At 39.2% G+C, this 13013-nt stretch overlaps 1 protein-coding gene across 6 annotated transcripts in view; it reads right to left on the reverse strand.

The window, feature by feature from the left end:
* The window catches only part of OSBPL3 (oxysterol binding protein like 3), a 183740-nt gene that overhangs the window by 56818 nt on the left and 113909 nt on the right, over positions 1-13013 (reverse strand). For 4 of the 6 annotated variants that reach the window (XM_054692428.1, XM_037509394.2, XM_037509375.2 and 1 more), the window contains 5 exons: positions 11670-11837; positions 10943-11066; positions 9085-9188; positions 8787-8879; positions 7267-7423 (listed from right to left, as the gene is read on the reverse strand). In XM_054692428.1, the coding sequence (XP_054548403.1) occupies positions 7267-7423; positions 8787-8879; positions 9085-9188; positions 10943-11066; positions 11670-11837 (646 nt within the window). The remainder of the gene's footprint in view (positions 1-7266; positions 7424-8786; positions 8880-9084; positions 9189-10942; positions 11067-11669; positions 11838-13013) is intronic. The other 2 variants (XM_037509403.2, XM_037509385.2) reach the window with 1 other exon arrangement.

Genomic DNA, 13013 nt, shown 5'->3' on the forward strand with positions numbered 1-13013 from the left:
CTAATGCATAGCATAGAATAAATAATAAATGTTTCTGCTATTATATAGTGGTGGTGATAAAAGATGCTTTAGTCTCTTGCCAGAACAATGCTTGCAAAGAACTGCATGCAGGGTAGAGGTTCTATGTACCAGGGATAGACCGGAATCTATTGAGCAGCAGGACAGCAGCCTCAGCTGGAGAGCAACAGCCAAGAAATTAATTCACGGCATCTTATGTCTGATGAGATGCCCCTCAGCAGCACAGGACACTCAGCCACTGAGTGGGTCCCAAGGGAAACAGCGCTTCGCTGTCATGTTTTTGCTTGAAATTAAATAAATGTGGCACTCAGCTGGCTGCCACTTTACTAAATCAATGCCTCTGGAATTCTATTACAAATTTTAAAATCAGCAGAATAGACAGTACTTGATTCAAAATGTATAGCTGACAAGAGGCATTAAAAAAGGCAGAAAGAAACTCAAAACAGTCACTCTCTCATTTTAAGGTGTCAAGAGCTTTCTAAGTCACCCAACAAAGGGGCTCAGAAGAACAGATCTCTAGACACTAAATTTTTTTAAGTGAGTGCTGAGGCTCACTAAGTGGACATTAAAGAGTTCACAGCCACATTATGATTCAGCACATGCAGATCAATGATTAGAGGCTACCAATGGGAGACCATATATATATATATATATATATATATATATATATATATATATATTAATCATTAAAGACACAAGATCCCAAAGGTCAGGAATATTCTCTGTGACAGGAATTCTTTCTTACTAATGTCTCACATGATTCTATAGAAAAATAAAAAAATTCAGAGAAACAGAAAGAGCCAAATTAATGTATCACAGCAATAGAAATCTGATAATAAACAAAATCACATGGAAAGTCTTAGATGCTCATGTAACAGGGTAGTCCCCAGGAAAAGGGGAGCTTCCAGGTTCCCTGCCCTACCCAAGGGAGGGTGGATCTGAGCAGGGAGAAGTAGCTGGAGAGGAGACTGGAGAAGGAAGGAAGCAGGATGGAGAGCAAGAAAGAGACCTGGAGGAGACACTAGGAGGAGAGAGACTATATGAAGAAGCAGCTCTTGCTTTTTGTCCTGGACTTGTTGGAACAGATGTGGGTGAGAGACCCGTGGGGCAGTAAACATGGCAGCTTTTATCTTGACTTTGATTTTTCTCTTTTCCTCCCAGACTCATCTGACTGTTTTTGATTCTTTTCCATGGGTTCCCGCCATAAGGTGCTTTAGATTTGAGACAGGCTTTAGGGACTTGCTTTGTGCCAATCCTTTTGGCTGGACATTTACCCATGAGGGGATGGGTAAATGTGGGTGCTTGATTTGGAAACTATATTCTTTGTCTTTTCTGTATTCTTTGTCTTTTCTGTATTGCACACTAATTGTATTAAAGTTCCTTCCATTGAAAGTCTTAGATGTTTTGTCTTGAAGAGGCAGATGGTAGAACCTATTCAGAGCGGACAGGTTTGGGGGTCCTGGGGTGCCCCTCTCCCTGCCCTGTAACACTCAGAGCATCCAGAGAGACCAAGTCCTCTCCATCTCCAACTTCCCTGCCAAGTGGTCCTTGGGCCCGTGCTTCTCTGAACAGTCACTGTTTCCTAAAGCAGTCCACTGTCTTTAAGTCTTCTAGGGGTCCTTCCTGTTCCTAAGTCAACATTTGTCTCTGTGTCTCCTCATCACCAAACAGGACTACTTCTCCTGCCATGGAGTGTTCAAATATTAGAAGGTATTTATGGCATTGTTGATTACTCATCTCTTTCCCAGACTGTCTTTGACCATTTTTTAGACCTCCTATTTAGAGAGTGACACACAGGTTGAAATGCCCTAAGCATCATACAGTTGACTTTTTAAAACTGAAGGGACACTGCATTGTTACATTATTTAAGTTTCAGGTGTGCATCATCTAAACTCAAGATCCTACAGTTGACCCTTGGCAATCCCTACCTTTGCCGTTTCTAAAGGTGTCCACGCCACTCCTTCACTGAGTTAGGTGGTAACAGCACAGCTAGCATGTTTAAAGGGTGAAAGCTGGCCCTGAAGGATGCCTATGCTTTTAATTTACCTGGGCTCTGCTTTTTAATATGTGCCTTCTCTAGCAGTTTTTTAGCATCAGAAAGAATACGATCTTGAGGAAGATAATAATGAATATCGGAGACACAGGCTCTACAGAGGCAACGTGGTAGAAGGGAAAGAACTTTTGTTTTAAAGCAATGTGAGCCAATATCCTACCTTTAGCACTTAAAGCTGCCATTTAGATCTTGGACAAATTCTTAGTTTCCACATCTGCATGTGTGAATAATGCCCATATCTCAAGAGTGCTTTAAGGAAACAGTGAGAAAACATGCTATTGAATAGCACCTAACCCACAGCAGGATTTCTTTTTCTTTTTCTCTTTTTAGTGAAAACCACATTTTGTGAATTTTCTTTAAAATGTTAACATACTTAAAATATCTAGGATGATCTGATCCTCTGTAATCTGCTTTCTCTAATTTTCAAAACTCACAGGATGAAGTTCTAAAATACTTCCAACCCATCGTCTATCCAAATGTCTCTTTTATTTAGTTACATTAGATAATTTGTACTAGGTAATTCACTTAAATTGTTCTACTGATGTATTGATAATCTGCGTAAGTACAATGGCTCAGCAGATATTATGCTGAATTCTAAATTATGTTTGAGAAATAATGTTCTGGCTTTTCAAAAGTCATATATACCATTTAGCTTTTAAGTGATGTCATCGTGACATACTTTGCTTTTTATTCAGTGCTGCCATCAGCTCAAAACAGTTCAGAAAATGACCACTCAACAATTAAAGCCCAACACAGGAAAAGAATTCAGGAACAAAAGAATACTAAATAATGAAATATTGTTAAATGTTGTTTTACTCCTAACTTTCACATTTCTAAATGTGAATTTCTCTCGCCAAAAATACCTTCTGGAGATCAGGAAAAGTATCCATAAAACCTCATTTATTTCCATCCATGTTAGAACATAAATATCCATTTCCATTTAGAGACCCTGATTTTGATCCTGTGCTGTCAAAGCACATCAAAGCTCCCCACCATATTCAGTCATTTTTATATCTGCTACCAACAGAACATCCTCTCATAGGGCCTTCTTTTAACAATCTCAACAATATAAATTATTCTTTCAGTCCAATATAAATTATTTCTTTCATGAAAGAACTACATCTTTCATGAAAGATAATTACAGAATTTGTGGGCGAAGGGAGTCAGAACTACTTTAGGAAACTTCACAGATGAGGCAACTGAGCCCAAAGAGGTTAGCCATGAGATCACAACTCCACAGTCAGTAACAGGTGCCTAGAACTTCTGGCTTGGCTTCTGCTAAGTCTTCTGCTGTCAATGTTTTCTAAAGTATATTTTTCAAGAACTTTAATTCCAGGGTGTTAACAGCTGTTAGAGAAGAAGGGGGAGCAAGTTTCCCAAACAGCATGAACATCAAGGAGTTAAACAAACCTAACGATTCCTGGCTGCAGGACTTCTTAGGGCCTTTGATATTTACTGTTTTTTCCCACGTAAATCCAAAGAGGGCCACAGTCAGCAGCGTTTCCGAACACTTTTTATCATGAAATTATTTTCATTTTTTAAAGCATTTTATGGGTAGTGTGTTCCATGATATACATTTTGGGAAATGTAAAAGCTAATATATACAATGAAAATTACTTACAACTTTCATGTTTCAGTACATTTCTTTTTAGCTTACATGTGTGTCAATATACAAACAAGTTCAGACACATAAACAAGTTTGAGAATGAGTCCAATAATACATCAAAAAGTGAACTTTACAGTCTATAGTCAAATGCTCTACCCCTGAGCTATACCCCCTTACAGTCTATAATATATAACAAGGACTTTAAATTTAGGACAGGTATTTATTGGTTGCCTGCCATTTGATCTAAGTTCTATAAAACAGAAAGCATTGAGATGCATTTAACAAGTTGAAGAAAAAGTAGGTAGTGTAGACTAAGTTACAGCATCAGTGGAATTCTGCCTATGGTCAGTTGCTCTGGAATCACAGTCACTAGATTAGTGAGTAATGCTGTGAAGAAAGTACACTGGCAACTGCAGGTGACTGAATCAGGCTTACACAGGAAGAAATGTCAAGATTCTGAATGATCTTGACCTTGAAGTAAGGAAGCACACAAAGTCACACGACCTAGGGCAAACGTGAGAACTCTCTCTCTATGAGGCCTTTGAATTACAGCCCATGTACAGGGGCTCCTTGCAACAGGAAGAGGGATATGTTTCCGTCTCTGCAAGCGTATTTTAAAAGCACAGGACTGGATCTCAGCTTGTTAAGAATCGTGGTGAATTTGCCATCTATAAGCTGCAGGGCACAGGCTGGTGCATCTGGACGTTTCTTGCAGCACAAACCTTAACCTAATCTAGGTAAGGTGGCAGCTCTACAGCCAGCTGTTTTTCACAAAGCCCAAAATATAGATCAGCTGGCTGAGGCCCATTATAGATTTTTTGACAAGGCTAAGCCCTGTGCGGGACAACTGAATCGACTGGATCAACTCAATATGGCAAATTCTGTCCAGTTTCTCCAATACAGGCAAAATTCAGGATGTTCCCCTTCCGCAGGGAGATACTACCTCCTCCTTTTAGAAAAGACTGTTCATATTATTAAAAAGTTAAGATGTTCCATAGGAATTTCATTCTACAAAACCTAAAATGCAATGCCCTAGTTACAATTGACCTTGCAATGCTAGAGAACACACAAGGAGGTGTTTGAAGAGCTTTTTAGGAGCAGGGCAGGTAATTTCTCCCATTTTACAGATGGGTCATACAACAGCATTGTGAAACTCTGATAAAGTCCTAATGGTAGCCAGGACAAGAGTTTGAGGTGAAAATTTAAAAAGCATGAAATTGTTTCCTCAAAACTAACCTCATAATCAACATGTCTAAGATTTGTAGGATAAGGGAAATGAGAGCTCAAGGAATCAACTAAGAAAAGGGGGAAAATTAACCCATTTTCTCCTTCAAAAAAGATAAACATATAACATTTAAAAATAGCAGAAAGAAGAGAATAAGTATTTATAACTCCAGCCTCCATCACTAGATTGCTGGAGTGTATCCTTCCTGACTTTTCAGTATGCTTACATATGCGCGATAGACAAATAATATCTTTTTCCAAAAAGCAGATTCATACTTGTATGCAATTTTGTGGCCTGATATCTGTATTCACTGATATGTTGTCACCATCTTTCTAAAATATCTCTGGTCACCCCATCTGCAAGGGCAGAGAGACATCAGGTGAGAAGCACAGACTCCAGGGTTAGACAGGTGAGAACTCAAGTCTCAGGTTGGCCACTTTCTACCACATGACGCTCAGGGAATTCTTCTGCTTCTCTATGTCTCAGGTTTCTTATCTGTTCAATGGAGATAACAATAACAACTACTCTGTGGGCTGCTGCTAGAATTAAATGAAACAATGCATGGAAGTACTTAGCAAATACCTGATGTTACAGCTATGTGCTTACATAAGGTGACCATTATTATTACTGTGGCTTCTGAGTATTCTATATGTGGGTATTTCAAAAAAATACCCAAACCTCTATTGTTGGGCATTTAGGTTATTTCTAATTTTTAAAGCCCTTTTTCTGAAATTGTTAGAGATGCACAGGAAGTTGCAAAAATAGTACAGAAAAGTCCTGGGTACCTATATCCAGTTTCCTGCAGTATAACATCTTTCTTAACTATGGAACAATATCAAAACCATGAAAATGATGCTGGTATAATCTTCAGTTCTCATTCAGACTTCACCAGTTTTGCACACTCTCACTTGAGTATATAAGTAAATCAGTGCAATTTTATCACTTGTGTTTCCTGATCCTATCACTTGTGTAAACTCAAGGAACTGCCACCAGGATCAGCAAACAGAACTTTTCATCACTACCAAGATCACTCTTGCTATCCCCCTATAATGATACCAGACTTTTTCTCTTTCCTTCTTGCCTGTCCCTAACTCCTGACAACTATTATTAATGTCTATCATTTTATCTCTTTGAAAGTGCTACTTAAGTGGAACCATGTACCAGACAGTCTCCTGAGATTGCCTGTTTGTACTCAACATAATGTCCTTGAGACCCATCATGTTGTTGTGATTGCAAACAGACTGTTTCTTTTTATTGTTGAGTAGTATTCTATTTTTGGATGACCCACAGTGTTTAACTATTCATCTGTGAAGGTCACTGGGGTTGTTCCAGTCTTTAGCTAATACAAAAACAAAATATGCTCTCAACATTTTGTGTACACTCTTTCATGTGCACTTAAGTTTTTATTTCTCTGTAATGAATATCCAGGAATGTGAATGCTGAGTTGTATGGTAAGTACCTATTTAGTTTTATATGAAACTGCCAGGCTATTTTCCAGAATGGCTAAATTATCTGGCATTGCCATCCACAGTGTATGAGAGAGTCAGTTTCTCCATATCCTCAACAGTATTTGGTATTATCTATTTTTTTGGGCTATTTTAATAGGTGCATAGTAATATTTCATTGTGGCTTCAATTTGCATTTTCTTTTTTTGAAGATTTATTTATGCATACAAGAACTGGGGTACAGACCAGAGATGCAAGGGGTGAGAGGATTCACCAGAGACAGAGTGGGAAACAGAACAGGCAGACTGACTGAAATACACTGCTGAGGGAAGCAGTCAGCAAGACAGGAGAGGTCTGCTGCGCCATGTGGGTAGCTCCCTGGCCGGGGATCGAACTTGTGCGGCAGAGGCTGTGGATAGCTTCATAGTGCTGTGCTTAACCCCTTGCACCACCATGGAGGCCCACAATTTACATTTTCTTAATGGCGAATGATGCCTGAACATATATTTCTAATTTTTGGTATGAGAATGCTATAACGGATATCTTCATTTGGATACAATGTAAAGTAATGCTTACAAATTCCTCAAATTAGAATTGCTGGATAAGGAGATTTAAAATATAGTTGAAACATAATACTATTTACCCTTGAAAAATACCAATTTACACCCCCGTCAGCAGCATATGAGCCACTCAGCTTTTAAAGTATGCCTAATGCTCTCACTCTCTTTCCCAAGGGCTTAAAGGGAACTTCTTGCCAACATACTCCTTACTATCAGGGCCATAAAATAAAAAATTATGTTGTCCAAAATCTTACTAAAGCAGAAAATGAACTAAGATTCCTTATCCAAGAACATTCTATACTCAGACATGCATTTCATAATTTCACCAAACACATTAGGAAGAAAGAAAACTCATTTACCTTTATGGGCAATAAGACACAGATCTTCTTGCATTTTAGAAAACTCTGATGAGGTTTCAGAACCATCAGAATAATTTTTCTCTTCTCCAAAATCAAGTGTTGACAAATTAGGATTGGAGGAATGCAGTCTTACGGGGCCAGAAAAAGGCTTAGGGACCTGAAGTGACATTAAAAGAAGATATTCCTTTTCAGGTACAAATTGTGTATCATTCTTTACTTGGTTCTAAGTTTAAAAAGTAGTAAGAGAAAAACATTTTATAGGTAAGTCTTCTCATTGAGCAATAACTTAAGACAAAAATATAGTGAAAATTCAGGAAAACACTTTCTAAAGCAACTTACATTGGCTTCTTGCAAAATAAAAATGGGTGAGAAATCACAAGTTCTTGCAGAAATGATAGAAGCGTTCAAGCTATAGGTTGAACATGACAATGAATGCTGCCAGATTTTTCCTCCTTTATACCCAATTCCTACTTCCTGGCAATAATCATTCAGTCTCTAGGTTGTTAATAGTGGACAGGTTTAAAAATATTTTCTTTTTTTTTTTAAAGATTTATTTATTTACACATACAAGAACTGGGGTACAGGACAGAGGTGCGAGGGGTGAAAGGATTCACCAGAGACAGAGTGGGGAACAGAACAGACAGACTGACAGAAATACACTGCTGAGGGGAGCAGCGGGCAAGCCAGGAGAGGTCTGCAGCACCATGTGGGTATCTCCCTGGCTGGCTGGGGGTTCGAACTTGTGCTGCAGTGGCTGTAGACAGCTTCTTAGGTTGCTCTTAACCCCTTGCGCCACCAGGGAGGCCCTAAAAATATTTTCGTTATTTGTACCTGGTGCTTCTTCAAAGCAGACTTATCACATATACGAACACAAATCACTATTTTGAAAGTATTTAAGTTCAACTCATAAAATGTTTTGAACCAAAGAGGATAGCAGATTATTTATCTGTAAGTTTCTGATTTATTTGACTCAAATGTCATCACAATTTAATATACAATGATCCAGCTGCCTATTCTGACCCCTGGCTCAGCTGTGCACTGAGGAAGTCAGCGGCAGGGGGACACAGTGAATGACACCCTGATGGGGACCGGGAGGTTGGAGAGAGGAGACAGAGGAAGGTTGCATGATGACCTAACCCCAGAGCCTCTGACCAGTGGGCTCTGAGAGATGATGGATCCACTGATCCCCAGCAGAAGAGGTGGGTCAGAGCACGCCACCACCACAGCCACAAAACAAGGCACACACCCCAGCAGGGAAGAGGCAGGCAGCAGGCTAAGCACTACAGAAGGGGAAATCAACATTCTAGAAATGGCTGCAGTCATTTTCCCCTCCCCAGTATCTGTTACATGCTTATTCTACTACCCAAAATATCTAAGTGATAGCCTCTCTGTACCTGAGGGTAAGAGAGTAACTACAGAATATTTGTCTATTCTCTTATTTGAATCCAACGAGCACCCGCATTTGATGTGCAGAGCAGGGCCAATGAAGAAACCAACCCGTTGGGGAAAGCAACGGTTACCTGCAGGGTTCCTTTAGCATCTTTGCCAATAGCTCTGGACCGCCACCTCCTGTGTGATCTTTTTTCCTTTTTGGGACTCTCAAAAGCTCCACCCTTTGTTTCAAAATAGGAAAGAGAGCACAGACAGTAAGGTCCACCAAACCAGTAGGGATAAATGCACAGCGAAGTGACCACCTCCATCCCTTGCAAATGGCTCAAGCAACCAACTAGATAACATCCTAGTGTTAGTAAAAGGCTGGGGAAAAGAAAGGAGAGCAGAAGAGTGACAGAATGTAAGCAGAAGAAGGACCTGGCTAACCTGAATGGCATTGATAGCTGGAGCTGAGTATGTCCGATGCAGGACATCCATACTTTGGAGGAGCTGGCTCATTTCCACCAGGTAGGCATGACAGTGGGCCAGGTCTGCAGAAGAAAATCAAAAGGATTCATAAGCATTTATCTTGCATTCAAGCTTCCTATGCAAGAACCAACTATTTTCCTTTTCTATCTATTTGATTTCACCTGTAAGGAAAGGAAGTTTTACTTTCTTTTTTTTATAGGAAATTCAGACGTAGACTGTCATGGATCTGGAGAACCAGGCTGCCTCTGATCAAATGCACTTAACGTACTGGGGTAAATTACACAGCTTGGCTGTGCCTCAGTTTCCTCCTCTGGAAATGGGCATAATCACATACCTAACTTACAGGATAGTCACAAGTTAAATGGGTTGGTATATGCAGAGTGCTTCTGGAATGCCAATCATACCATCAGCACTAAATAAATCAGTTATCATCATCATTACCATTTCTAATCTTGCAATAATGGGCTGTCACTATCTACTATAAGAATCCAGTGCAATTTAAATGAATAGGACTAAAATGGAGGTTATAGTAGTTTCTAAGGATAACTTTATTGGTCATGGACCTGCACGAAGGCCACAATGATCCTCTGTAGTGCCCTGAGGGAACCTAAAAGAACTGTCAGACCAGTTCCTAACTCAAAAGATAGCCCTCATTTGCTGTTTACTGCTGACAGTGGCAGTTTCTGCCTTAGAATCAAGACCTAAATGCCTCAAGATAAAGTGGTTTTCAAGCTTTGGTAACATCACCTAGAGAACTTGCTACAAACCACAGATTACTGGAACCCACCCTTTCTTATTCAGACCATCTGGGTTGAAACTGAAAATTTACATTTCCAGTAAGTACTCAGGCTGGGCGCATGCTGCCAGTGCAGAGACAACACTTCAAGGATTACTGTCTCAAAATGTTACTCAGGAAATTTATGAATGAAATTTATCAGGAAGGCAAAAGCTATATAAACCCAGGTGTATAAAATCTGCAATCAACAGAAGAAAATCTTCAAAGGTACCAACCTGGCATCTTCTACAATAGTGGCTATAGTACAGTCATGGTTATGCTTTCAAATCAAGTGGGGGAATTTAAAAAATTATGTATGTCCCTATCCCATCCCAGAAAATTAAATCAGAACAGCCCCAGTCCCACTAGTGATTTCTTTTGCTTTCAGTTCTCTGGGTGATCTTAGGTAGTTAAGGTTGAGAATGCTGAGTTTCCTTATGGCAAAATTTCTCAATCCTGGCTCACTATCAGAATCCCCTGGGGACCTCTAGAAATTTACTTATGTCAGGGATCCACTCCAGACCAATTTAAAGAATATTTTTGGGACAGGGGCCAGCATGGGTATTCTTGCATTTTAAAAGCTCTCTTGGTGATTCTAATGCATAGCCAAGGTAAAGAACATCTATTTTGTGGGGATCTCCATTTGCTTCACCCACTCACCTCTAGAGCATGATTCTGAATCTTGGGTGTACATCACCAAGAATCACTTTTGATACTTAAAAAAATTGAGAGTTAAAAAAAAATTGAATTGTTGAGCAGACCCCACCTCGGGAGATTGTGATTTAGCAGCCCTATGTGGAAATCAGGCATCAGAACTTCAACAACAAAAAAGCAAACATGTCTGCCTGAACATCCAGGTGAAGGTGTGAAGGTTTGCAAGGAGTATCTTTGTTAATCACAAGTGCAAACTTAATAAACAAGAATGCACAGGAGTGTGTACCAGTGAAGGAGAAAGGTGCAAATTCATCTGAGGTGTAAACACCAAACCAGTGTAATTTATGAGCCGTGACAAAAAGAAGCAGAGATTTCAAGTCACTCTACCTTTTGAGCATTTTTCCATGTCCTCTGAAGACTGTAACCATAATGGAACTCGAGACTCACCACCACAAGAAAATGACAAATTGCTTCCAGTTTGAAACGAATTCTGCTTTGATATGCTGCTGCGCTGTTTCACAGATGACAAAAGTACATTATAAATGCAAACAGAGCCCAGTAGGAACACTTTAGGGTAAAGGGTAACAAAATGGGCTAGTGGCTAATGGAAGCCATCTGCCTATAATGAGGAAGAAGTTTCTAGCAAAGCATTTCCACCGGAGACCCCAAGGCCTCTGGCTGTCACTGCAGCTTACCTGTACCATGCTGTGAGGCCTGGTACTGCAGCCCTTAATTTCTACTTACGTCAAATGATAATAATGGCAGAATAACAATATAAATGTTGGGAAATATTTTGCAATCATGCATTGCTATAAACATACCTACTACATTTTACACCCACATAAGAAAACCAAGTCTTACTGGCCAAGAGAAAGCTGGAATTGTCAGGAATATTACATTCCACCTTACACGCTATTCTTCCAGTTACAGTCCAATGTTAATACATGCTCCTCTGGCCCTGGTTCTGACTGACTGGGCAAAGACACTAAATAGCAACTAAAACTTACCTTGTTCCTTTCCATAAGCTTCCCTTTCTCAGACACAGCCTCCCAGGAGGCCTCCCACAACACAAAGCCATCACTTTCTTTTAGGTTTATTATTGACAAATTGTTACCTTCCTACTTGAAATGGAGTCCAGGAGCCCAGATGCACCATCTGTGACTGTGGTTCCTGGGAAAAAGTGATTAACTTCATGTGGAAACATGGCGATTTCATTCTGACGGTACATTCTGTGGTGGCGGAGTCTGGATACCCATTCATCAAAGACGTCTTCTGACTTGACCTGAGTTGTGTTAAATTGAAAGAAGGAAACAAGAGCATCATTCACTGAAAGGAATAATTATTCATTAAATTTTGGGCATCCCTGACAGCCCCCTCGCTTCACACTGGCATATGTAGAAATATTTTATTGGCTTAATTTACATACATGTGGTCTCTAGGAACAAGTTTGAGGAGGAGGTGGAGAGTAAAAATTGTCTTCATAAGCTATTATTTAGGTTTCTATGAAAGCAAGGGTCCAACTGCTATGCTGTTTCTAAGGAAGCCAACAACAAACTAAAATTTATATTTATCTGTCTCTTAAAGCATTTCAAACTTTCTCTTGTCCCCATTTCTTCTATCTTTTTAAAAATACTGGCACAATTTTCTTTTTAAACTCTTTCATAATTCAGATTCTTCAGCTCAATATTCTCTGAACTGGAATGAATTAGTAAATTCTTCCTAAAATATTTAACCTTGTTAATCTTCTCGACAAAGATTACATATAGCTGAGGAATATATGTTAATGAATGTTAAGGTTATTTAAAAGAATATTTCTGATAAAATATTATTGGTGATTTCCAGGAATTTTAAACACACACACACACACACACACACACACACACAGAGAACCATTCTCTCCATCAATGAATGACTACAAAGGTCTGATTTCCATGAAGAATAATGTTTAACTAGTAACTTTTATTATAAAATATTGCAAATGTTCATAAAAGTACTAAAAAGTATATAAAACACTGTAGATATTTCTTAATACTCAATATTTGTGTGTGTATGAGGGCATATGAATATTTTCTAAATGAAAGATGTAGATACTTGTATTTTAGAACTTAGAGACTCATAAAGTAGCTATTTAAAATAACCCAAAAGGACATGTGGCTGGTAAACTTCCAAGAAAAAAAATCCAGGTCAATCCTGTTAAAACCTTTACTAATGCCAAAGCTGAGAGCAAGGATGTAGAAATAAATGTCAGCTGCATCATTCATTTAGGAATTGTTAGGTTGGCTCTTAACGTTTCTCGTATTGATTAGAAGTTCATAGAAGACTTATAACACTTCCTGGTGCTACTGAATGTGTCATTTACAGGAAGAGGCAACACAAACAGACTCACATCTATTTGTCTTCCCTAAATTATGTTCTGAAATGTATTTCATTTCCCAGATGTGGCTGGTGGGAATTTTAC

This window comes from Talpa occidentalis, unplaced genomic scaffold, assembly GCF_014898055.3.
Source record: "Talpa occidentalis isolate TD23 unplaced genomic scaffold, MPIMG_talOcc4v2.1, whole genome shotgun sequence".
Taxonomy (NCBI): Eukaryota; Metazoa; Chordata; class Mammalia; order Eulipotyphla; family Talpidae; genus Talpa; species Talpa occidentalis.